The 24,750-nt window shown below is 57.3% G+C and overlaps 3 protein-coding genes across 6 annotated transcripts in view; 2 read left to right on the top strand and 1 right to left on the bottom strand.

Annotated features, from left to right (window-relative positions):
- The window catches only part of LOC122545762 (C3a anaphylatoxin chemotactic receptor-like), a 28,256-nt gene extending 19,786 nt beyond the window's left edge, over positions 1-8,470 (top strand). For all 4 annotated transcript variants that reach the window (XM_087985219.1, XM_087985217.1, XM_087985220.1 and 1 more), the window contains one exon: positions 7,322-8,470. In XM_087985219.1, the coding sequence (XP_087841345.1) occupies positions 7,323-8,357 (1,035 nt within the window). In that variant the 5' untranslated portion in view covers position 7,322 and the 3' untranslated portion in view covers positions 8,358-8,470. The remainder of the gene's footprint in view (positions 1-7,321) is intronic.
- Positions 8,471-14,842: 6,372 nt separating this feature from the next.
- sycn.1 (syncollin, tandem duplicate 1) lies at positions 14,843-15,974 on the bottom strand. The gene has a single exon (XM_043685297.2). The coding sequence runs from the start codon at positions 15,959-15,961 to the stop codon at positions 15,563-15,565; it is 399 nt and encodes a 132-aa protein (XP_043541232.2). The 5' UTR covers positions 15,962-15,974; the 3' UTR covers positions 14,843-15,562.
- A 2,726-nt stretch (positions 15,975-18,700) lies between these two features.
- Positions 18,701-24,750, top strand: part of LOC148134929 (uncharacterized) — a 33,170-nt gene continuing 27,120 nt past the window's right edge. Inside the window, exons 1-3 of the mRNA XM_087985227.1 lie at positions 18,701-18,751; positions 18,936-19,316; positions 22,326-22,370. Coding sequence (XP_087841353.1) covers positions 18,701-18,751; positions 18,936-19,316; positions 22,326-22,370 — 477 coding nt within the window. The remainder of the gene's footprint in view (positions 18,752-18,935; positions 19,317-22,325; positions 22,371-24,750) is intronic.

Genomic DNA, 24,750 nt, shown 5'->3' with positions numbered 1-24,750 from the left:
TCAGGAAGGGGGAATCGAGAGGTTATACTCCAGGCCGAGGGGTTTAATCAGGAAGGGGAATCGAGGGGTTATATTCCAGGCCGAAGGGTTTAATCAGGAAGGGGGAATCGAGGGGTTACATTCCCGGCCGAGGGGTTTAATAGGAAGGAGAATCGAGGGGTTATATTCCAGGCTGAAGGGTTTAATCAGGAAGGGGAATCGAGGGGTTATATTTCAGGCCGAGGGGTTTAATCAGGAAGGGGGAAACGAGGGGTTATATTCCAGGCCGTGGGGTTTAATCAGGAAGGGGAATCGAGGGGTTATATTCCAGGCTGAGGGGTTTAATCAGGAAGGGGAATCGAGGGGTTATATTCCAGGCTGAGGGGTTTAATCAGGAAGGGGGAATCGAGGGGTTATATTCCAGGTTGAGGGGTTTAATCAGGAAGGGGGAATCGAGGGGTTATATTCCAGGCTGACTGGTTTAATCAGGAAGGGGACTCGAGGGGTTACATTCCAGGCCGAGGGGTTTAATCTGGAGGGGGAATCGAGGGGTTATATTCCAGGCCGAGGGGTTTAATCAGGAAGGAGGAATCGAGGTGTTATATTCCAGGCCGAGGAGGTTAATCAGGAAGTGGGAATCGAGGGGTTATATTCCAGGCCGAGGGGTTTAATCAGGAAGGGGGAATCGAGGGGTTATATTCCAGGCTGAGGGGTTTAATCAGGAAGGGGAATCGAGGGGTTATATTCCAGGCTGAGGGGTTTAATCAGGAAGGGGGAATCGAGGGGTTATATTCCAGGCTGAGGGGTTTAATCAGGAAGGGGGAATCGAGGGGTTATATTCCAGGCTGACTGGTTTAATCAGGAAGGGGACTCGAGGGGTTATATTCCAGGCCGAGGGGTTTAATCAGGAGGGGGAATCGAGCGGTTATATTCCAGGCCGAGGGGTTTAATCAGGAAGGGGGAACCGAGGTGTTATATTCCAGGCCGAGGAGGTTAATCAGGAAGGGGGAATCGAGGGGTTATATTACAGGCCGAGGGGTTTAATCAGGAAGGGGGAATCGACGGGTTATATTCCAGGCCGAGGGGTTTAATTAGGAAGGGGAATCGAGGGGTTATATTCCAGGTTGAGGGGTTTAATCAGGAAGGGGTTTCGAGGGGTTATATTCCAGGCCGAGGGGTTTAATCAGGAAGGGGAATCGATGGGTTATATTCCAGGCCGAGGGGTTTAATCAGGAAGGGGGATCGAGGGGTTATATTCCATGCCTAGTGGTTTAATCAGGAAGGGGAATCGAGGGGTTATATTCCAGGCCGAGGGGATTAATCGGGAAGGGGGAATCGAGGGGTTATATTCCAGGCCGAGGGGTTTAATCAGGAAGGGGGAATCGAGGGGTTATATTCCAGGCCGAGGGGTTTAATCAGGAAGGGGAATCGAGGGGTTATATTCCAGGCCGAAGGGTTTAATCAGGAAGGGGGAATCGAGGGGTTACATTCCCGGCCGAGGGGTTTAATAGGAAGGAGAATCGAGGGGTTATATTCCAGGCTGAAGGGTTTAATCAGGAAGGGGAATCGAGGGGTTATATTCCAGGCCGAGGGGTTTAATCAGGAAGGGGGAATCGAGGGGTTATATTTCAGGCTGTGGGGTTTAATCAGGAAGGGGAATCGAGGGGTTATATTCCAGGCTGAGGGGTTTAATCAGGAAGGGGGAATCGAGGGGTTATATTCCAGGCTGACTGGTTTAATCAGGAAGGGGACTCGAGGGGTTATATTCCAGGCCGAGGGGTTTAATCAGGAGGGGAAATCGAGCGGTTATATTCCAGGCCGAGGGGTTTAATCAGGAAGGGGGAATCGAGGTGTTATATTCCAGGCCGAGGAGGTTAATCAGGAAGGGGGAATTGGGGGGTTATATTACAGGCCGAGGGGTTTAATCAGGAAGGGGGAATCGACGGGTTATATTCCAGGCCGAGGGGTTTAATTAGGAAGGGGAATCGAGGGGTTATATTCCAGGTTGAGGGGTTTAATCAGGAAGGGGAATCGAGGGGTTATATTCCAGGCCGAGGGGTTTAATCAGGAAGGGGAATCGATGGGTTATATTCCAGGCCGAGGGGTTTAATCAGGAAGGGGGATCGAGGGGTTATATTCCAGGCCTAGTGGTTTAATCAGGAAGGGGAATCGAGGGGTTATATTCCAGGCCGAGGGGATTAATCGGGAAGGGGGAATCGAGGGGTTATATTCCAGGCCGAGGGGTTTAATCAGGAAGGGGGAATCGAGGGGTTATATTCCAGGCCGAGGGGTTTAATCAGGAAGGGGAATCGAGGGGTTATATTCCAGGCCGAGGGGTTTAATCAGGAAGGGGGATCGAGGGGTTATATTCCAGGCCTAGTGGTTTAATCAGGAAGGGGAATCGAGGGGTTATATTCCAGGCCGAGGTGTTTAATCAGGAAGGGGAATCGAGGGGTTATATTCCAGGCCGAGGGGTTTAATCAGGAAGGGGAATCGATGGGTTATATTCCAGGCCGAGGGGTTTAATCAGGAAGGGGGATCGAGGGGTTATATTCCAGGCCGAGGGGTTTAATCAGGAAGGGGGAATCAACGGGTTATATTCCAGGCCGAGGGGTTTAATTAGGAAGGGGAATCGAGGGGTTATATTCCAGGTTGAGGGGTTTAATCAGGAAGGGGAATCGAGGGGTTATATTCCAGGCCGAGGGGTTTAATCAGGAAGGGGAATCGATGGGTTATATTCCAGGCCGAGGGGTTTAATCAGGAAGGGGGATCGAGGGGTTATATTCCAGGCCTAGTGGTTTAATCAGGAAGGGAGAATCGAGGGGTTATGTTCCAGTCCGAGGGGATTAATCGGGAAGGGGGAATCGAGGGGTTATATTCCAGGCCGAGGGGTTTAATCAGGAAGGGGGAATCGAGGGGTTATATTCCAGGCCGAGGGGTTTAATCAGGAAGGGGAATCGTGGGGTTATATTCCAGGCCGAGGGGTTTAATCAGGAAGGGGAATCGAGGGGTTATATTCCAGGCCGAGGGGTTTAATCAGGAAGGGGGATCGAGGGGTTACATTCCAGGCCGAGGTGTTGAATCAGGAAGGGGAATCGAGGGGTTATATTCCAGGCCGAGGGGTTTAATCAGGAAGGGGGAATCGAGGGGTCATATTCCAGGCCGAGAGAGAGAGAGAGTTTTAATCAGAAAGAGTTATCTAAGTTATAAAAGAGGAGATAGTGTTCATCGCTTCTTCACAGACTCTCCAAAGAGCATCTCACCCCAACGTCCTAAGCCCCTGGACACTACGGGGACAATTTAGCACGGCCAATCCACCCTAACCTGCATATCCCTGGGCACTACGGGGACAATTTAGCACGGCCAATCCACCCTAACCTGTACATCCCTGGGCACTACGGGGACAATTTAGCACAGCCAATCCACCCTAACCTGCATATCCCTGGGCACTACGGGGACACTTTAGCACGGCCAATCCACCCTAACCTGCATATCCCTGGGCACTACGGGGACAATTTAGCACGGCCAATCCACCCTAACCTGTACATCCCTGGGCACTACGGGGACAATTTAGCACAGCCAATCCACCCTAACCTGCATATCCCTGGGCACTACGGGGACAATTTAGCACGGCCAATCCACCCTAACCTGCACATCCCTGGGCACTACGGGGACAATTTAGCACGGCCAATCCACCCTAACCTGCATATCCCTGGGCACTACGGGAACAATTTAGCACGGCCAATCCACCCTAACCTGCACATCCCTGGGCACTACGGGGACAATTTAGCACGGCCAATCCACCCTAACCCGCACATCCCTGGGCACTACGGGGACAATTTAGCACGGCCAATCCACCCTAACCCGCACATCCCTGGGCACGACGGGGACAATTTAGCACGGCCAATCCACCCTAACCTGCACATCCCTGGGCACTATGGGGACAATTTAGCACGGCCAATCCACCCTAACCTGCACCTCCCTGGGCACTATGGGACAATTTAGCACGGACAATCCACCCTAACCTGCTCATTCCTGGACACTACGGGAACAATTTAGCACGGCAAATCCACCCTAACCTGCACATCCCTGGGCACTACAGGGACAATTTAGCACGGCCAATCCACCCTAACCTGCACATCCCTGGGCACTATGGGGACAATTTAGCACGGCCAATCCACCCTAACCTGCACCTCCCTGGGCACTACGGGGACAATTTAGCACGGCCAATCCACCCTGACCTGCACATCCCTGGGCACTACGGGGACAATTTAGCACGGCCAATCCACCCTGACCTGCACATCCCTGGGCACTACGGGGACAATTTAGCACGGCCAATCCACCCTAACCCGCACATCCCTGGGCACTACAGGGACAATTTAGCACGGCCAATCCACCCTAACCTGTACATCCCTGGGCACTACGGGACAATTTAGCACGGCCAATCCACCCTAACCTGCACATCCCTGGGCACTACGGGAACAATTTAGCACGGCCAATCCACCCTAACCTGTACATCCCTGGGTACTACGGGGACAATTTAGCACGGCCAATCCACCCTAACCTGCACATCCCTGGGCACTACAGGGACAATTTAGCACGGCCAATCCACCCTAACCCGCACATCCCTGGGCACTACGGGGACAATTTAGCACGGCCAATCCACCCTAACCTGCACATCCCTGGGCACTACGGGGACAATTTAGCACGGCCAATCCACCCTAACCTGCACATCCCTGGGCACTACAGGGACAATTTAGCACGGCCAATCCACCCTAACCCGCACATCCCTGGGCACTACGGGGACAATTTAGCACGGCCAATCCACCCTAACCCGCACATCCCTGGGCACTACGGGGACAATTTAGCACGGCCAATCCACCCTAACCTGCACATCCCTGGGCACTACGGGGACAATTTAGCACGGCCAATCCACCCTAACCTGCACATCCCTGGGCACTACAGGGACAATTTAGCACGGCCAATCCACCCTAACCTGCACATCCCTGGGCACTACGGGGACAATTTAGCACGGCCAATCCCCCCTAACCTGCACATCCCTGGGCACTACGGGGACAATTTAGCACGGCCAATCCACCCTAACCCGCACATCCCTGGGCACTACGGGGACAATTTAGCACGGCCAATCCCCCCTAACCTGCACATCCCTGGGCACTACGGGGACAATTTAGCACGGCCAATCCCCCCTAACCTGCACATCCCTGGGCACTACGGGGACAATTTAGCACGGCCAATCCACCCTAACTTGCACATCCCTGGGCACTACGGGGACAATTTAGCACGGCCAATCCACCCTAACCCGCACATCCCTGGGCACTACGGGGACAATTTAGCACGGCCAATCCACCCTAACCCGCACATCCCTGGGCACGACGGGGACAATTTAGCACGGCCAATCCACCCTAACCTGCACATCCCTGGGCACTATGGGGACAATTTAGCACGGCCAATCCACCCTAACCTGCACCTCCCTGGGCACTATGGGACAATTTAGCACGGACAATCCACCCTAACCTGCTCATTCCTGGACACTACGGGAACAATTTAGCACGGCAAATCCACCCTAACCTGCACATCCCTGGGCACTACAGGGACAATTTAGCACGGCCAATCCACCCTAACCTGCACATCCCTGGGCACTATGGGGACAATTTAGCACGGCCAATCCACCCTAACCTGCACCTCCCTGGGCACTACGGGGACAATTTAGCACGGCCAATCCACCCTGACCTGCACATCCCTGGGCACTACGGGGACAATTTAGCACGGCCAATCCACCCTGACCTGCACATCCCTGGGCACTACGGGGACAATTTAGCACGGCCAATCCACCCTAACCCGCACATCCCTGGGCACTACAGGGACAATTTAGCACGGCCAATCCACCCTAACCTGTACATCCCTGGGCACTACGGGACAATTTAGCACGGCCAATCCACCCTAACCTGCACATCCCTGGGCACTACGGGAACAATTTAGCACGGCCAATCCACCCTAACCTGTACATCCCTGGGTACTACGGGGACAATTTAGCACGGCCAATCCACCCTAACCTGCACATCCCTGGGCACTACAGGGACAATTTAGCACGGCCAATCCACCCTAACCCGCACATCCCTGGGCACTACGGGGACAATTTAGCACGGCCAATCCACCCTAACCTGCACATCCCTGGGCACTACGGGGACAATTTAGCACGGCCAATCCACCCTAACCTGCACATCCCTGGGCACTACAGGGACAATTTAGCACGGCCAATCCACCCTAACCTGCACATCCCTGGGCACTACGGGGACAATTTAGCACGGCCAATCCCCCCTAACCTGCACATCCCTGGGCACTACGGGGACAATTTAGCACGGCCAATCCACCCTAACCCGCACATCCCTGGGCACTACGGGGACAATTTAGCACGGCCAATCCCCCCTAACCTGCACATCCCTGGGCACTACGGGGACAATTTAGCACGGCCAATCCCCCCTAACCTGCACATCCCTGGGCACTACGGGGACAATTTAGCACGGCCAATCCACCCTAACCTGCACATCCCTGGGCACTACGGGGACAATTTAGCACGGCCAATCCCCCCTAACCTGCACATCCCTGGGCACTACGTGGACAATTTAGCACGGCCAATCCACCCTAACCCGCACATCCCTGGGCACTACGGGGACAATTTAGCACGGCCAATCCACCCTAACCTGCACATCCCTGGGCACTACGGGGACAATTTAGCACGGCCAATCCACCCTAACCTGCACATCCCTGGGCACTACGGGGACAATTTAGCACGGCCAATCCACCCTAACCTGCACATCCCTGGATACTACGGGACAATTTAGCACGGCCAATCCACCCTAACCCGCACATCCCTGAGCACTACGGGGACAATTTAGCACGGCCAATCCACCCTAACCCGCACATCCCTGGGCACTACGGGAACAATTTAGCACGGCCAATCCACCCTAACCTGCACATCCCTGGGCACTATGGGGACAATTTAGCACGGCCAATCCACCCTAACCTGTACATCCCTGGGCACTACGGGGACAATTTAGCACGGCCAATCCCCCCTAACCCGCACATCTTTGGAGGAAACTGGAGCACCCGGAGGAAACCCACGCAGACACGGGGAGAATGTGCAAACCCCACCCAGACAGTCGCTCGAGGCTGTGATCGGAGCTGCGTCCCTCGCGCTGTGAGGCAGCGGTGCTAACCACTGAGCCCCTGTGCCACCCATTGCTTTCCGTCCCTTGCCTGACTTGACGGTCTCGGTCTTTTGGTGACTTTGATGTTGTCTCTCTCCTCTTTCGGGTCACAGGATGGACGAGCCTGGAGAGACGGTGTATGACTTTTATGAATATAATTTCTCCTGGCCGTGGAACTACACTTATGAGAACTACACAGAGGAATATGACCAGCTCGGTTACTTCCATCCATTGGTGCCGGCGGCCATTTTGGCGATATCCATGTACGCCCTCACCTTTGTCGTCGGCGCTCCCGGCAACGCAGCGGTCATCTGGGTGGCGGGCTTCAAGATGAAGCGGACGGTGAACACCGTGTGGTTCCTCAACCTGGCGGCCGCCGACCTGGCCTACTGCCTCTCGCTGCCCTTCCAGATCGCCCACGTCGCCCTGGGCAACCGCTGGCCGGACACAGCAGCCCTGTGCCGGCTCCTGCCCTGCGCCATCCTGCTCAACATGGCCGCCAGCGTCTTCCTGCTGACCGCCGTCAGCATCGACCGCTGCCTGGCCATCACGCTGCCCGTCTGGTCGCAGCGCTGGCGCACCCCGGGCCGGGCCTGGGCGTCCTGCGCCGGGCTCTGGGCCCTGGCGGGCCTCATGTGCCTGCCTGCCCTCCTCCACCGCCGGCTGGCGCCCGGCACGTCCATCTGCGTGGCCGACTACGCCGGGGTGGCGCGCCTGGTGGAGGTCTCCCGGGCGACGGTGGCGTTCGGCCTGCCGTTCCTGGTCATGGCGGCCTGCTACCTGCTGATCGGCCTGCGGGTGCGCCGGGCGGGATTCGGCAAGAGCCGGCGGCGTCCCCTGCGCCTGATCCTGGCGGTGGTTCTGGCCTTCTTCGTCTGCTGGCTCCCCTACCACCTGTTCGGCCTACTCCAGGCTTTCGGCCACGATGGGGCGGCGCTACGGGCCTGGGACTACGTCACCGTGGGCCTGGCCTCCCTCAACAGCGCCCTCAACCCCCTGCTCTACGTCTTCGCCGGGCGCGACTTCAGGCAGCGGGCCCGACGCTCGCTGGGCTCCACCCTGCGCCGGGCCCTCAGCGAGGAAGCTTCCTCCCAGACAGTACGCAGCAGCCGGCTGAAGAGCCGCAGTAGCCTGGACTACACCCTCTGAGGCCTCCTCCCCACGCACTCTCCTCCTCCCCTAACCCCATCTCCTCCCCGTTAAATGCGGAATGCTGACCCGACGGGGTCTTTTTTGTAATAAAAAGGGAAAAATTAACAGCCTGAGGGTGATGGTGATGATGGCGCTAAAGGCCCGTTGAAATCTGCTCTCTTAGAAAGTTGATTGGCGACGTGAGGGCTGGGCCTAGCATTTATTGCCCGTCCCTAATTGCCCAGAGGGTAGTCAAGAGCCAATCTCGTCGCTCTGGAGGGAGTCAGATGTGTAGTACAAAGAACAAAGAACATTACGACGCAGGAACAGGCCCTTCGGCCCTCCTGTGCCTACCTAGATTTGAATCTGTCGCTTATTTACCATGGATCTGTATCCCTACGCTCCCCCTGCCCATTCGTGTATCCGTCTGGACACGTCTTCCATCGTGCCAACCACCTTCTGCGTAAAAAAAAACCCCACCCCCCCTCAAACTTTCCCCCCCTCTTGAACTCGTGACCCCCTAGTAATTGAGTCCCCTCCGCTCTAGTGGGCGGGGGGAGAAAGCTGTCCACCCTGTTCTCGTGATTTTGTCGACCTCAGTCACGTCTCCGCCCCCCCCCCCCCCACCCCCTGCCCGCAAATGAAAATAATCCTAAACCACTCCCAATCTCTCCTCATAGCCAGCGCCCTCTGTACCAGGCACCCTCTCTCTGAAGCGCCCGCACCCTTTTGGGAATGTGGCCACCCCCTGAACTGTAGGCAGCATTCCGAATGTCCTGGACGACTGGAATGTGACCCACCGACTCGCGGACTCGATGCCCCGTCCCGATGAAGGGAAGGGCGCCATCTTCACAACCCGACCCATCTGCTACCTTCAGGGTACCCGGACCTCTCCGCACCTCGCTTTTCCCCCCGGGGCTTTCCCCCCTGCTGTACAGTTCGGTCCGGAATCGCATCTTCCGAAGTCGCACACGAACCCCGTCAGCCATTTCGCTGCGCTACTCTCCAATCGATCTACATTCCGCTAAAATCCTCTGACAGTCCCACCCCCCCCCATTATCTGCTACTCCGCAGACTTGGACAATCAGAGCACCTCCTTCCGTATCATTTACGTCGATCACAAACAGCAGGGGTCCCAGCACGGGACACCCGATGGTCACAGGTCTCCAGGTCAAAAAGCACCCTTCCATTAATACTCCCTGTCGTGGTTCTGTTCGCCGAGCTGGGAATTTGAGTTGCAGACGTTTCGTCCCCTGTCTAGGTGACATCCTCAGTGCTCGGGAGCCTCCTGCGAAGCGTTTCTGTGACGTTTCCTCCGGCATTTATAGTGGCCTGTCCCTGCCGCTCCCGGTTGTCAGTTCCAGCTGCAGTGGCCGGTATATTGGGTCCAGGTCGACGAGCTTATTGATTGAATCTGTGGATGAGTGCCATGCCTCTAGGAATTCCCTGGCTGTTCTCTGTTTGGCTTGTCCTATAATAGGAGTGTTGTCCCAGTCGAACTCATGTTGCTTGTCATCTGAGTGTGTGGCTACTAAGGATAGCTGGGTCGTGTTGTTTCGTGGCTAGTTGATGTTCATGGATGCGGACCGTTAGCTGTCTTCCTGTTTGTCCTATGTAGTGTTTTGTGCAGTCCTTGCATGAGCAAAACCAACATAGTGTACAAAATCCCATGCAAGGACTGCACACAACACTACATAGGACAAACAGGAAGACAGCTAACGGTCCGCATCCATGAACACCAACTAGCCACGAAATGACATGACCAGCTCTCCTTAGTAGCCACACACTCAGATGACAAGCAACATGAGTTCGACTGGGACAACACTACTATTATAGGACAAGCCAAACAGAGAACAGCCAGGGAATTCCTAGAGGCATGGCACTCATCCACAGATTCAACCGATAAACACATCGACCTGGACCCAATATACCGGCCACTGCAGCTGGAACTGACAACCGGGAGCGGCAGGGACAGGCCACTATAAATGCCGGAGGAAACGTCACAGAAACGCTTCACAGGAGGCTCCCGAGCACTGAGGATGTCACCTAGACAGGGGACGAAACGTCTGCAACAAAAACTTCCAGCTCGGCGAACAGAACCACAGCAACGAGCACCCGAGCTACAAACCTCCTCCCAGACTTTGAACGCTCCCAGTCTCCAGTCGCCCACTCAGTTCTCTCTCTCTCTCTTGAGCCAGCGCACCCTAGACCCCACGCGATTTCACCGTCTCTGTCAGCACCCCCCCCCGCCCGTCACGGGGAGCCTGATCAAACGCCTCAATAAAGCAGACGGACCGGGACAGAAAATGTCTGAGGAAAAAGGCTGGCGGGTGCGAGGACAGCGTTAATAAATGTTGCGCCATCCATTTCGGGAGGAGCAACAGTTTAAAAAGACGAGTATCCTGAATATGGTGAGAAATTGCATTACGCGGAGTGGTGGGGTGGGGGGGGGGATCCTGGGGCACGAATCACAGAAGGGGGGGGGGGGTTTGCAACGGCTAACGAAGGCGGCAAAAGGGGATTAAGTCCGTCGTTGCGAAAGGGATCGAGTTTAAAAGCGGCGAGGTTTCGTTACAGCTGTACAAGGTGAGGTTACGGCTGGAGGACTGCGCGCCCCTGACTTCAGAAAGATGGACCAGCACGACAGAAGACGCAGCAGAGGTTCACAGGTTCGAGTCTGGAGCGGATTTATCGTAAGAAATCCCCATGGTGTGGAAGCAGGCCCTTCGGCCCAACACGTCCACGCTGAAGAGCATCCCATTCACTCCCCTATTGCTCAACAATAACCAATCCACCCTAACCTGCACATCCCTGGGCACTACGGGACAATTTAGCACGGCCAATCCACCCTAACCGGCACATCCCTGGGCACTACGGGGACAATTTAGCACGGCCAATCCACCCTAACCCGCACATCCCTGGGCACTACGGGGACAATTTAGCACGGCCAATCCACCCTAACCTGCACATCCCTGGGCACTACGGGGACAATTTAGCATGACCAATCCACCCTAACCTGCACATCCCTGGGCACTACGGGACAATTTAGCACGGCCAATCCACCCTAACCTGCACATCCCTGGGCACTACGGGACAATTTAGCACGGCCAATCCACCCTAACCCGCACATCCCTGGGCACTAGGGAACAATTTAGCACGGCCAATCCACCCTAACCTGCACATCCCTGGGCACTACGGGGACAATTTAGCACGGCCAATCCACCCTAACCTGCACATCCCTGGACACTACGGGATAATTCAGCACGGCCAATCCACCCTAACCTGCACATCCCTGGACACTACGGGACAATTTAGCACGGCCAATCCCCCCTAACCCGCACATCCCTGGGCACTACGGGGACAATTTAGCACGGCCAATCCACCCTTACCTACACATCCCTGGGCACTACGGGAACAATTTAGCACAGCCAATCCCCCCTAACCTGCACATCCCTGGGCACTACGGGACAATTTAGCACGGCCAATCCACCCTAACCTGCACATCCCTGGGCACTACGGGAACAATTTAGCACGGCCAATCCACCCTAACCTGCACATCCCTGGACACTACGGGACAATTTAGCACGGCCAATCTACCCTAACCTGCACATCCCTGGGCACTACGGGACAATTTAGCACGGCCAATCCTCCCTAACTTGCACATCCCTGGGCACTACAGGACAATTTAGCACGGCCAATCCACCCTAACACGCACATCCCTGGGCACTACGGGGGCAATTTAGCACGGCCAATCCTCCCTAACCTGCACATCCCTGGGCACTACCGGACAACTTAGCACGGCCAATCCACCCTAACCTGCACATCCCTGGGCACTACGGGACAATTTAGCACGGCCAATCCACCCTAACCTGCACATCCCTGGGCACTACGGGGACAATTTAGCATGGCCAACCCACCCTAACCTGTACATCCCTGGGCACTACGGGGACAATTTAGCACGGCCAATCCACCCTAACCTGCACATCCCTGGGCACTACGGGGACAATTTAGCACGGCCAATCCACCCTAACCTGCACATCCCTGGGCACTACGGGGACAATTTAGCACGGCCAACCCACCCTAACCTGTACATCCCTGGGCACTACGGGGACAATTTAGCACGGCCAATCCACCCTAACCTGCACATCCCTGGGCACTACGGGGACAATTTAGCACAGCCAATCCCCTCTAACCTGCACATCCCTGGGCACTATGGGCACAATTTAGCACGGCCAATCCACTCTAACCTGCACATCCCTGGGCACTACGGGGACAATTTAGCACGGCCAATCCACCCTAACCTGCACATCCCTGGGCACTATGGGAACAATTTAGCACGGCCAATCCACCCTAACCTGCACATCCCTGGGCACTACGGGACAATTTAGCACGGCCAATCCACCCTAACCTGCACATCCCCAGGCACTACGGGGACAATTTAGCACGGCCAATCCACCCTAACCTGCACATCCCTGGGCACTATGGGAACAATTTAGCATGGCCAATCCACCCTAACCTGCACATCCCTGGGCACTACGGGGACAATTTAGCACGGCCAATCCACCCTAACCTGCACATCCCTGGGCACTATGGGAACAATTTAGCACGGCCAATCCACCCTAACCTGCACATCCCCAGGCACTACGGGAACAATTTAGCACGGCCAATCCACCCTAACCTGCACATCCCTGGGCACTACGGGGACAATTTAGCACGGCCAATCCACCCTAACCTGTACATCCCTGGGCACTATGGGAACAATTTAGCACGGCCAATCCACCCTAACCTGCACATCCCTGGGCACTAGGGGACAATTTAGCACGGCCAATCCACCCTAACCTGCACATCCCTGGGCACTAGGGGACAATTTAGCACAGCCAATCCACAGGAGTCCAGAACTAGAGGTTTATAAAATCATGAGGGGGGGGCATGGATAGGGGAAATAGACAAGGTCTTTTCCCCCTGGGGTGGGGGAGCCCAGAACTAGACAGGGGTAGGTTTAAGGTGAGAGGGGGGAAAGGGACCTGACGGGTAACTTTTTCCCCCAGAGGGTGGTGCATGTGTGGAACGAGCTGCCAGAGGAAGTGGTGGTGTCTGGTACAATGCCAATATTTAAAAGGATGGGGGGGGGACATGGATAGGAAGGGTTTAGGGGGAGATGGGCCCCAGTTCAGTCTGGGAGATCTGGTCAGCACGGCCGATGGGTCAGACGGCCGGTCGGACGCTTCCTGCGTTTGAGCCACTCGGAAGCTCTGTGGAGGGTTGAGGGGGTGGAATCGCTGGGGGTGGGGGGGGGGGCACCGCGTGCTGAACCCTGGACCTTTCGACTCGCGGGGCCCAGTCCGTGACCGTGCCGCGGGAAGGTTCCATCATGAAACCGGAGGATGGTGGAGGGGCTGGGGCCCGGTGTGGTCAGGTGATCGGCTGCAGGAATGGCTGCCTCAGAGCTGCCACATGGCATGCTGGGAAATTCAGCCAAGCTGGTTGCTGAGACTCCCAGGTACCGAGCCCCTGGGGGGGGAGGGAATGCGCACGCGGTTGGGCGTGGTTGCACTGACCCTACTCATCCCCGGGGGCCTCAGGTTCAAGACCAAGCGGGCATCGTGAAATTCCTCATCGTGACGGAGACGGGGGGGATGTGAGGGTCAATGAACTGTCGTGACCACCGCCCAATGCAGGCAGAGGCTGAAGGACAGCGAGCAGACCTCCTCCTACCCCTGTGTGACAGGCTGGAGGAGGTGGGCTGAATGGCCTCCTGTTCCTGCGTAACTGGCTGGAGGAGGAGGAGGGGCTGAATAGCCTCCTGTTCCTGTGTAACAGGCTGGAGGAGGAGGGGCAGAATGGCCTCCTGTTCCTGTGTAACAGGCTGGAGGAGGGGCTGAATAGCCTCCTGTTCCTGTGTAACAGGCTGGAGGAGGAGGGGCAGAATGGCCTCCTGTTCCTGTGTAACAGGCTGGAGGAGGGGCTGAATGGCCTCCTGTTCCTGTGTAACGGGCTGGAGGAGGGGGCTGAATAGCCTCCTGTTCCTGTGTAACAGGCTGGAGGAGGAGGGGCAGAATGGCCTCCTGTTCCTGTGTAACAGGCTGGAGGAGGGGCTGAATGGCCTCCTGTTCCTGTGTAACAGGCTGGAGGAGGAGGGGGGGCTGAATGGCCTCCTGTTCCTGTGTAACAGGCTGGAGGAGGAGGGGGCTGAATGGCCTCCTGTTCCTGTGTAACGGGCTGGAGGAGGAGGGGGCTGAACGGCCTCCTGTTCCTGTGTAACAGGCTGGAGGAGGGAGGGGACTGAACGGCCTCCTGTTCCTGTGTAACGGGCTGGAGGAGGAGGGGCTGAATGGGGCAGCCAGCGAAACCCGGTTGGGTTGAGCTGAAGGACTAGGGGGAGGAGGCTGTCGAGAGCGAGGGATTGAGGGGAAAGGGGCGTTGGGGGTGGTGCGTGAACCCGCGAGGAGGTGATCCACCCTTGAATGAGACACACACGCACGCACACACACACACACACTGAATCGATGCTCAAAACTTTATTGTGAGGCAATTTGTCGAGATCACAGAGGCCGCACCCGAGAGGAGTAGAGGGGGGGAGGGAGGAGGTGCGGGGTTAAAGGTCGCGACCTCCCCTCACCCCAACCGGACTGTCCGCCCCCTCCATTTAACGCTCCGTCCTCTCTCTCTCTCTCTCTCTCTCCCTCTCCTTCGGTCATCAGGTGGGTGGGGAGGGGGGGGGGAAGGTGTGTCCTCCACAATTTCACTCCCGCCCCCCCCCCCCCACCCACCGCACCCCCCTCTCCGTTCCCAACACCTCTGTTCCGCTCGATCTCTCCAGCAGAGGAAAGGGGGGGGCGCTGTTGCACACCACGCCGTCAGTCCACGTACACCGCATCCGCCGCAAAGCCTGTTCCTGGTCCTTCCTCGTTTTGCTTCGTTGGTGCGGGCAGGGTGGGGAAGGGATGGGGGAGGGGGGGGGGGGGGGGCGTGGCGGTGGACGAGAACACGTACCCCATCTCGCGCCCTCCCCGCGACCCTCCCCATTTGCCCACCCCTTTACGGGGGAGGGGGAAACGGGAAAGGTGGAGCTTTGAAGAGGGAGATAGGGGGTCGACCACCACCACCGACCCCCTTCCCCCCCCCACCTTCCCATCGTGGGGGTGCGGGATTGATTGGGGTACGTGCCGGAGGAGGGGAGAGCGAGGGGAAAGGGGGGGAGGGGGAACAGGCCCGGCCGTTCCTCAGTTGCACACGCAGTAGTAGGACGTGATGGAGTTGTCCCAGTTGCCGAACAGCCCCTTGCCCACCTCCTCCAGCCGGTACTGGACGCCGGTGCGGAACTTGCGGCGGTAACCTCGCTTGTTGCGTTTGTTCCACACGGTCAGCTCGCAGCGGGGCCCCACCACCAGCGAGGAGACCCGGTCGTTCCAAAAGCGCTCGATGCTGGGCACGTCGGCCGGGCTCTGGATGTCCATGTAGCCCCCTCCGCAGCAGCGGTCGTAGAGCACGTCGCTGTCCTCGTAGAGGCGGGCGCAAACCCGTATTCCGCCCACATCGCGCAGGGCGCTGGGCTCCGGGCACTGCGCCACCGCCCCCAGGGCCAGCCACAGGGTCAGAGCCAGCTGCACCACGGGAGCCATCCTTCCTCTGAGCAGCACCTGGGGCTCGCACCACCGGCTTTTATAGGCGCTCGCCGTCCCCGGGGGGGGGGGGGGGGGGGAGGGGGGGAATTGGTGAGACACGGCTTCAAGGCCGTGGGAGCCAGGCAGCTGTTGGCACTTTGCCCGGATCCCAGCCTCGGAGTCGGGACGGTGTAGAGGGAGCTTTACTCTGTATCTAAACCCCTGTCCCTGGGAGTGGGGGACGGTGTAGAGGGAGCTTTACTCTGTATCTAAACCCCTGTCCCTGGGAGTGGGGGACAGTGTAGAGGGAGCTTTACTCTGTATCTAACCCCCTGTCCCTGGGGGTGGGGGAAAGTGCAGAGGGAGCTTTACTCTGTATCTGATCCCCTGTCCCTGGGAGTGGGGGACAGTGTAGGGGGAACTTTACTCTGTATCTAACCCCCTGTCTCTGGGAATGGGGGGACGGTGTAGAGGGAACTTTACTCTGTATCTAACCCCCTGTCCCTGGGAGTGGGGGACAGTGTAGAAGGAGCTTTACTCTGTATCTAACCCCCTGTCCCTGGGAGTGGGGGACAGTGTAGAGGGAGCTTTACTCTGTATCTAACCCCCTGTCCCTGGGAGTGGGGGACAGTGTAGAGGGAGCTTTTCTCTGTATCTAACCCCCTGTCCCTGGTTGTGGGGGACAGTGTAGAGGGAGCTTTACTCTGTATCTAAACCCCTGTCCCTGGGAGTGGGGGACGGTGTAGAGGGAGCTTTACTCTGTATCTAACCCCCTGTCCCTGGGAGTGGGGGACAGTGTCGTGGGAGCTTTACTCTGTATCTAACCCCCTGTCCCTGGGAGTGGGGTACAGTGTCGTGGGAGCTTTACTCTGTACCTAAACCCCTACCCCTGAAGTCCCTATCAATCACGTCTACCACTCTGCCCTTATCAATCCCCTTTGTTACTTCTTCAAAAAACGCAATCAGGTTCGTGAGACGCGATTTCACACACCACAGGGAGCCTTGTTGATTGTCCCTAATCGGTCCTCGCTTTTCCAAATACATGTGAGTTTTCTCTGGAGTTCAGACAAATCTGCAAGAAGCTGTCTGGGTCTGACAAAAACCTATAAAATTCCAACAGCTCAAGGCAGGGAGGAAATGCAGGAAAGATGATTTGGATTTAGATATTATTGTCCAGGCGCTATTTTACGTACACGAATCTTGGTAAAGAATCTTAAGAACTCAGTAGAAAGTTAAACATTCTTCGTGACTTGATGCCAATCACCAACAAGAGAGAGAATCTAACCATCGCCCCCCTTGACGTTCAATGGCGTTACCATCACTGAATCCCCTTCCCCACTATCAACATCCTGGGGGTTACCGTCTCCAACAAGAGAGAGAGAATCTAACCGTCGCCCCCCTTGACGTTCAATGGCGTTACCATCACTGAATCCCCTTCCCCACTATCAACATCCTGGGGGTTACCGTCTCCAACAAGAGAGAGAGAATCTAACCATCACCCCCTTGACGTTCAATGGCGTTACCATCACTGAATCCCCCTTCCCCACTATCAACATCCTGGGGGTTACCGTCTCCAACAAGAGAGAGAGAATCTAACCATCGCCCTCTTGACGTTCAATGGCGTTACCATCACTGAATCCCCCTCCTCCCACTATCAACATCCTGGGGGTTACCGTCTCCAACAAGAGAGAGAATCTAACCATCGCCCCCTTGACGTTCAATGGCGTTACCATCACTGAATCCCCCTCCTCCCACTATCAACACCCTGGGGGTTACCGTCTCCAACAAGAGAGAGAATCTAACCATCGCCCCCCTTGACGTTCAATGGTGTTACCGTCACTGAATCCCCTCCCCCCACTATCAACATCCTGGGGGTTACCGTCTCCAACAAGAGAGAGAATCTAACCATCGCCCCCCTTGACGTTCAATGGCGTTACCATCACTGAATCCCCCTCCCCACTATCAACATCCTGGGGGTTACTGTCTCCAACAAGAGAGAGAATCTAACCATCGCCCCCTTGACGTTCAATGGCGTTACCATCACTGAATCCCCTCCCCCCACTATCAACGTCCTGGGGGTTACCGTCTCCAACAAGAGAGAGAATCTAACCATCACCCCCTTGACGTTCAATGGCGTTACCATCACTGAATCCCCTTCCCCACTATCAACATCCTGGGGGTTACCATCTCCAACAAGAGAGAGAATCTAACCATCGCCCCCCCCTTGACGTTCAATGGCGTTACCATCACTGAATCCCCCTTCCCCCCCACTATCAACATCCTGGGGGTTACCGTCTCCAACAAGAGAGAGAATCTAACCATCGCCCCCTTGACGTTCAATGGCGTTACCATCACTGAATCCTGCCTCCCCCCACTATCAACATCCTGGGGGTTACCGTCTCCAACAAGAGAGAGAGAATCTAACCATCGCCCCCCTTGACGTTCAATGGCGTTACCATCACTGAATCCCCCTCCTCCCAGTATCAACAACCTGGGGGTTACTGTCTCCAACAAGAGAGAGAATCTAACCATCGCCCCCTTGATGTCCAATGGCGTTACCATCACTGAATCCCCCTCCTCCCACTATCAACAACCTGGGGGTTACTGTCTCCAACAAGAGAGAGAATCTAACCATCGCCCCCTTGATGTCCAATGGCGTTACCATCACTGAATCCCCCTCCTCCCACTATCAACATCCTGGGGGTTACTGTCTCCAACAAGAGAGAGAGAATCTAACCATCGCCCCCTTGACGTTCAATGACGTTACCATCACCGAATCTCCCTTCACCCACAATCAACATCCTGGGGGTTACCGTCCCCAACGAGAGAGAATCTAACCATCGCCCCCTGAGAAGGGGAAAGGGAAAACCCAAGAGGCAACTCATCCTTTCCAGGAACAACTGCTTTCCTACCTTGACCATCCTTGTAGCTACTGCGCAGGCGCGCCGTCCTCACCCTTTCCCCTCTTCCACCACCGCCCCATTGACGACAGCCTCAGCAGTGCGCATGCGTAGCGAGGGAAGTCGACGTTCGGGGAAGAGCGGGCGCAGGCGCAGTGCAGCCGCGCGGTCGACAGAGCGAAAAAAGGGCGACGGCAACGCGCACGCCCTCACAGCAGCGGCGCAGGCGCGGCAGGCGGTGCCGGCCGCCGGCCTCAGGAGCAGGCGCAGTTCCTCCCTACCTGAAGGGAGGAGGAAGACGACGCCGCCATCATGGTTTACGAGCTGATGCTCCTCTCTGCCGTTTGGCTCCTTTCCGTCGCCTTCTGGCTGGAGACGGTCAGCGTCTGGGTCTTCCTCTGCCACTTCTACCAGGATCGCGGCTTCGCCGTGCAGCGGGAGCAGCAGCCGGCCGGAGCGGCCGCCATGACCAGGTCCCCGGCGGAGCGACACATCCGGGCAACCGCAGCTCTGCCAGATAGTGGGCCATAGGGATAGACAGGGCTCTGCCAGATGGTGGGCCATAGGGATAGACAGGGCTCTGCCAGATGGTGGGCCATAGGGATAGACAGGGCTCTGCCAGATGGTGGGCCATAGGGATAGACAGGGCTCTGCCAGATAGTGGGCCATAGGGATAGACAGGGCTCTGCCAGATGGTGGGCCATAGGGATAGACAGGGCTCTGCCAGATGGTGGGCCATAGGGATAGACAGGGCTCTGCCAGATGGTGGGCCATAGGGATAGACAGGACTCTGCCAGATGGTGGGCCATAGGGATAGACAGGGCTCTGCCAGATAGTGGGCCATTGGGATAGACAGGGCTCTGCCAGATGGTGGGCGATAGGGATAGACAGGGCTCTGCCAGATGGTGGGCCATAGGGATAGACAGGGCTCTGCCAGATAGTGGGCCATAGGGATAGACAGGGCTCTGCCAGATGGTGGGCGATAGGGATAGACAGGGCTCTGCCAGATGGTGGGCCATAGGGATAGACAGGGCTCTGCCAGATGGTGGGCGATAGGGATAGACAGGGCTCTGCCAGATGGTGGGCCATAGGGATAGACAGGGCTCTGCCAGATGGTGGGCCATAGGGATAGACAGGGCTCTGCCAGATGGTGGGCCATAGGGATAGACAGGGCTCTGCCAGATGGTGGGCGATAGGGATAGACAGGGCTCTGCCAGATAGTGGGCCATAGGGATAGACAGGGCTCTGCCAGATGGTGGGCCATAGGGATAGACAGGGCTCTGCCAGATGGTGGGCGATAGGGATAGACAGGGCTCTGCCAGATGGTGGGCCATAGGGATAGACAGGGCTCTGCCAGATGGTGGGCGATAGGGATAGACAGGGCTCTGCCAGATGGTGGGCCATAGGGATAGACAGGGCTTGTCCAGATAGTGGGCCATAGGGATAGACAGGGTTCTGCCAGATGGTGGGCCATAGGGATAGACAGGGCTTGTCCAGATAGTGGGCCATAGGGATAGACAGGGCTCTGCCAGATGGTGGGCCATAGGGATAGACAGGGCTCTGCCAGATGGTGGGCCGTAGGGATAGACAGGGCTCTGCCAGATAGTGGGCCATAGGGATAGACAGGGCTCTGCCAGATGGTGGGCCATAGGGATAGACAGGGCTCTGCCAGATGGTGGGCCATAGGGATAGACAGGGCTCTGCCAGATAGTGGGCCATAGGGATAGACAGGGCTCTGCCAGATGGTGGGCCATAGGGATAGACAGGGCTCTGCCAGATAGTGGGCCATAGGGATAGACAGGGCTCTACCAGATAGTGGGCCATAGGGATAGACAGGGCTCTGCCAGATAGTGGGCCATAGGGATAGACAGGGCTCTGCCAGATAGTGGGCCATAGGGATAGACAGGGCTCTGCCAGATAGTGGGCCATAGGGATAGACAGGGCTCTACCAGATAGTGGGCCATAGGGATAGACAGGGCTCTGCCAGATAGTGGGCCATAGGGATAGACAGGGCTTGTCCAGATAGTGGGCCATAGGGGTAGACAGGGCTCTGCCAGATAGTGGGCCATAGGGATAGACAAGGTGCTGCCAGATAGTGGTCCATAGGGATAGACAGGGCTTGTCCAGATAGTGGTCCATGGGGATAGACAGGGCTCTGCCAGATAGTGGGCCATAGGGATAGACAAGGTGCTGCCAGATGGTGGGCCATAGGGAAAGACAGGACTTGTCCAGATATTGGGCCATAGGGATACACAGGGCTCTGCCAGATAGTGGGCCATAGGGATACACAGGGCTCTGCTAGATAGTGGGCATTTTTAGATTACATTACAGCGTGGAAACAGGCCCTTCGGCCCAACAAGTCCACACCGACCCGCCGAAGCGCAACCCACCCATACCCCTACATTTACCCCTTACCTAACACTGCGGGCAATTTAGCATGGCCAATTCACCTGACCTGCACATCTTTGGACTGTGGGAGGAAACCGGAGCACCCGGAGGAAACCCACGCAGACACGGGGAGAACGTGCAAACTCCACACAGTCAGTCACCTGAGGCGGGAATTGAACCCGGGTCTCCGGCACTGTGAGGCAGCAGTGCTAACCACTGTGCCCATAGGGAAAGACAGGGCTTGTCCAGATAGTGGGCCATAGGGATAGACAGGGCTCTGCCAGATATTGGGCCATAGGGATAGACAGGGCTCTACCAGATAGTGGGCCATAGGGATAGACAGGGCTCTGCCAGATAGTGGGCCATAGGGATAGACAGGGCTCTGCCAGATAGTGGGCCATAGGGATAGACAGGGCTCTGCCAGATAGTGGGCCATAGGGATAGACAAGGTGCTGCCAGATAGTGGGCCATAGGGATAGACAGGGCTTGTCCAGATAGTGGTCCATGGGGATAGACAGGGCTCTGCCAGATAGTGGGCCATAGGGATAGACAAGGTGCTGCCAGATGATGGGCCATAGGGAAAGACAGGACTTGTCCAGATATTGGGCCATAGGGGTAGACAGGGCTCTGCAACGTAGTGGACTGACAGGGCGTTGTCAGATATTGTGCCATAGGGACTAACAGGGCACTGCAGGTAGTGGGCCATAGGGACTGACAGGGCTCTCCACATAGTAGATAGTGGGCCCTAGGGACAGACAGGGCGCTGCCAGATAGTGGGCCCTAGGGACAGACAGGGGGCTGCCAGATAGTGGGCCATAGGGACAGACAGTGCACCACCAGATAGTGGGCGATAGGGACAGACAGGGTGCCGCCAAATAGTCGACCATAGGGATAAACAGGGCGCCGCCAGATAGTGAGTCGCAGGGGAATACTATGAGGATGGGGTGACCCTGCTGGGGTATGGAAGGCCAGGCTGCGGTCCACATTAAGGAGAGAGGGGTGAACCCTGCATGCTGCTCCGCCCCCCCCCTCCCCCCACACGATTCCCCATTCACCACACTCTGAAGCTAACGCAATTTTGTCCTGCTCCACAGGGTCTCTGCAACAGAACCTGGACACCTCCTCTACATCCTGGGAAGGTGAGTCACAGGCTCAAGAACGGGGACTGAATGGCCTCCAACTGTCCAGGTGTTACAGGCTGGAGGTGGGAGGGGGCTGAATGGCCTCCTGTCCCTGTGTAACAGGCTGGAGGAGGGGGGGGGCTGAATGGCCTCCTGTTCCTGTGTAACAGGCTGGAGGAGGAGGGGGCTGAATGGCCTCGTGTTCCTGTGTCACAGGCTGGAGGAAGTGGGGGCTGAATGGCCTCCTGTCCTTGTGTAACAGGCTGGAGGAGGGAGGGGGCTGAATGGCCTCGTGTTGCTGTGTAACAGGCTGGAGGAGGAGGGGGGGCTGAATGGCCTCCTGTCCCTGTGTAACAGGCTGGAGGAGGGAGGGGGCTGAATGGCCTCCTGTCCCTGTGTAACAGGCTGGAGGAGGGAGGGGGCTGAATGGCCTCGTGTTCCTGTGTAACAGGCTGGAGGAGGAGGGGGCTGAATGGCCTCCTGTCCCTATGTAACAGGCTGGAGGAGGAGGGGGCTGAATGGCCTCCTGTTCCTGTGTAACAGGCTGGAGGAGGGAGGGGGCTGAATGGCCTCCTGTCCCTATGTAACAGGCTGGAGGAGGAGGGGGCTGAATGGCCTCCTGTTCCTGTGTAACAGACTGGAGGAGGAGGGGGCTGAATGGCCTCCTGTTCCTGTGTAACAGGCTGGAGGAGTAGGGGGGGCTGAATGGCCTCCTGTTGCTGTGTAACAGGCTGGAGGAGGGAGGGGGCTGAATGGCCTCCTGTCCCTGTGTAACAGGCTGGAGGAGGGAGGGGGCTGAATGGCCTCCTGTTGCTGTGTAACAGGCTGGAGGAGGGAGGGGGCTGAATGGCCTCCTGTTCCTGTGTAACAGGCTGGAGGAGGAAGGGGCTGAATGGCCTCCTGTCCCTATGTAACAGGCTGGAGGAGGGAGGGGGCTGAATGGCCTCCTGTTCCTGTGTAACAGGCTGGAGGAGGGGGGGCTGAATGGCCTCCTGTTCCTGTGTAACAGACTGGAGGAGGGAGGGGGCTGAATGGCCTCCTGTTGCTGTGTAACAGGCTGGAGGAGGGAGGGGGCTGAATGGCCTCCTGTTGCTGTGTAACAGGCTGGAGGAGGAAGGGGCTGAATGGCCTCGTGTTGCTGTGTAACAGGCTGGAGGAGGAGGGGGCTGAACGGCCTCCTGTTCCTGTGTAACAGGCTGGAGGAGGGAGGGGGCTGAATGGCCTCCTGTCCCTGTGTAACAGGCTGGAGGAGGAGGGGGCTGAATGGCCTCCTGTTCCTGTGTAACAGGCTGGAGGAGGGAGGGGCTGAATGGCCTCGTGTTCCTGTGTAACAGGCTGGAGGAGGAGGGGGCTGAATGGCCTCCTGTCCCTGTGTAACAGGCTGGAGGAGGAGGGGCAGAATGGCCTCGTGTTGCTGGAGGGGCTGAATCGGCAGATTAGAGCCTGCGTCCTCAGGACGGAGTGAGGGTGAGAAGGAGCTGGTTGCTGGGTCAAGGCCGGGGAGAGCTGAGGCTGCCTGGAAAGTGCTTTGTTTGCAGATACTGTCGAGTTCTTTACTCAACAAAAGACCTGATAAAACATGAGAACACAGCAGCTGTGTGTGTGTGTGTGAGAGAATGTGTCAGGGAGTACGGCTGTCACAGGGAACATTTTGGGGGGAGATGGGTCAGTGCTGAGGGAGTGGCCGCTGTGGGAGGGTCAGTGCTGAGGGAGTGGGTGCTGTGGGAGGGTCAGTGCTGAGGGAGCGGGTGCTGTGGGAGGGTCAGTGCTGAGGGAGCGAGTGCTGTGGAAGGGTCAGTGCTGAGGGAGCGGGTGCTGTGGGAGGGTCAGCGCTGAGGGAGTGGGGGCTGTGTGAGGGTCAGTGCTGCGGGAGTGGGGGCTGTGGGAGGGTCAGCGCTGAGGGAGTGGGGGCTGTGGGAGGGTCAGTGCTGAGGGAGCGGGTGCTGTGGGAGGGTCAGTGCTGAGGGAGAGGGTGCTGTGGGAGGGTCAGTGCTGAGGGAGGCAGTGCTGAGGGAGCGGGTGCTGTGGGAGGGTCAGTGCTGAGGGAGCGGGTGCTGTGGGAGGGTCAGTGCTGAGGGAGTGGGTGCTGTGGGAGGGTCAGTGCTGAGGGAGCCGGCGCTGTGGGAGGGTCAGTGCTGAGGGAGCGGGCGCTGTGAGAGGGTCAGTGCTGAGGGAGCAGGCGCTGTGTGAGGGTCAGTGCTGAGGGAGTGGGTGCTGTGGGAGGGTCAGTGCTGAGGGAGCGAGTGCTGTGAGAGGGTCAGTGCTGAGGGAGCAGGCGCTGTGTGAGGGTCAGTGCTGAGGGAGTGGGTGCTGTGGGAGGGTCAGTGCTGAGGGAGTGGGTGCTGTGGGAGGGTAGGTGCTGAGGGAGTGGGGGCTGTGGGAGGGTCAGTGCTGAGTG

The sequence above is a fragment of the Chiloscyllium plagiosum genome, unplaced genomic scaffold (genome assembly GCF_037043375.1).
Source record: "Chiloscyllium plagiosum isolate Xiang-an unplaced genomic scaffold, Cpla_swu_hap1 HiC_scaffold_51, whole genome shotgun sequence".
Classification (NCBI taxonomy): domain Eukaryota; kingdom Metazoa; phylum Chordata; class Chondrichthyes; order Orectolobiformes; family Hemiscylliidae; genus Chiloscyllium; species Chiloscyllium plagiosum.
Note: the sequence above shows the minus strand (reverse complement) of the source record. Positions and strands in the feature narration are given on the sequence as shown.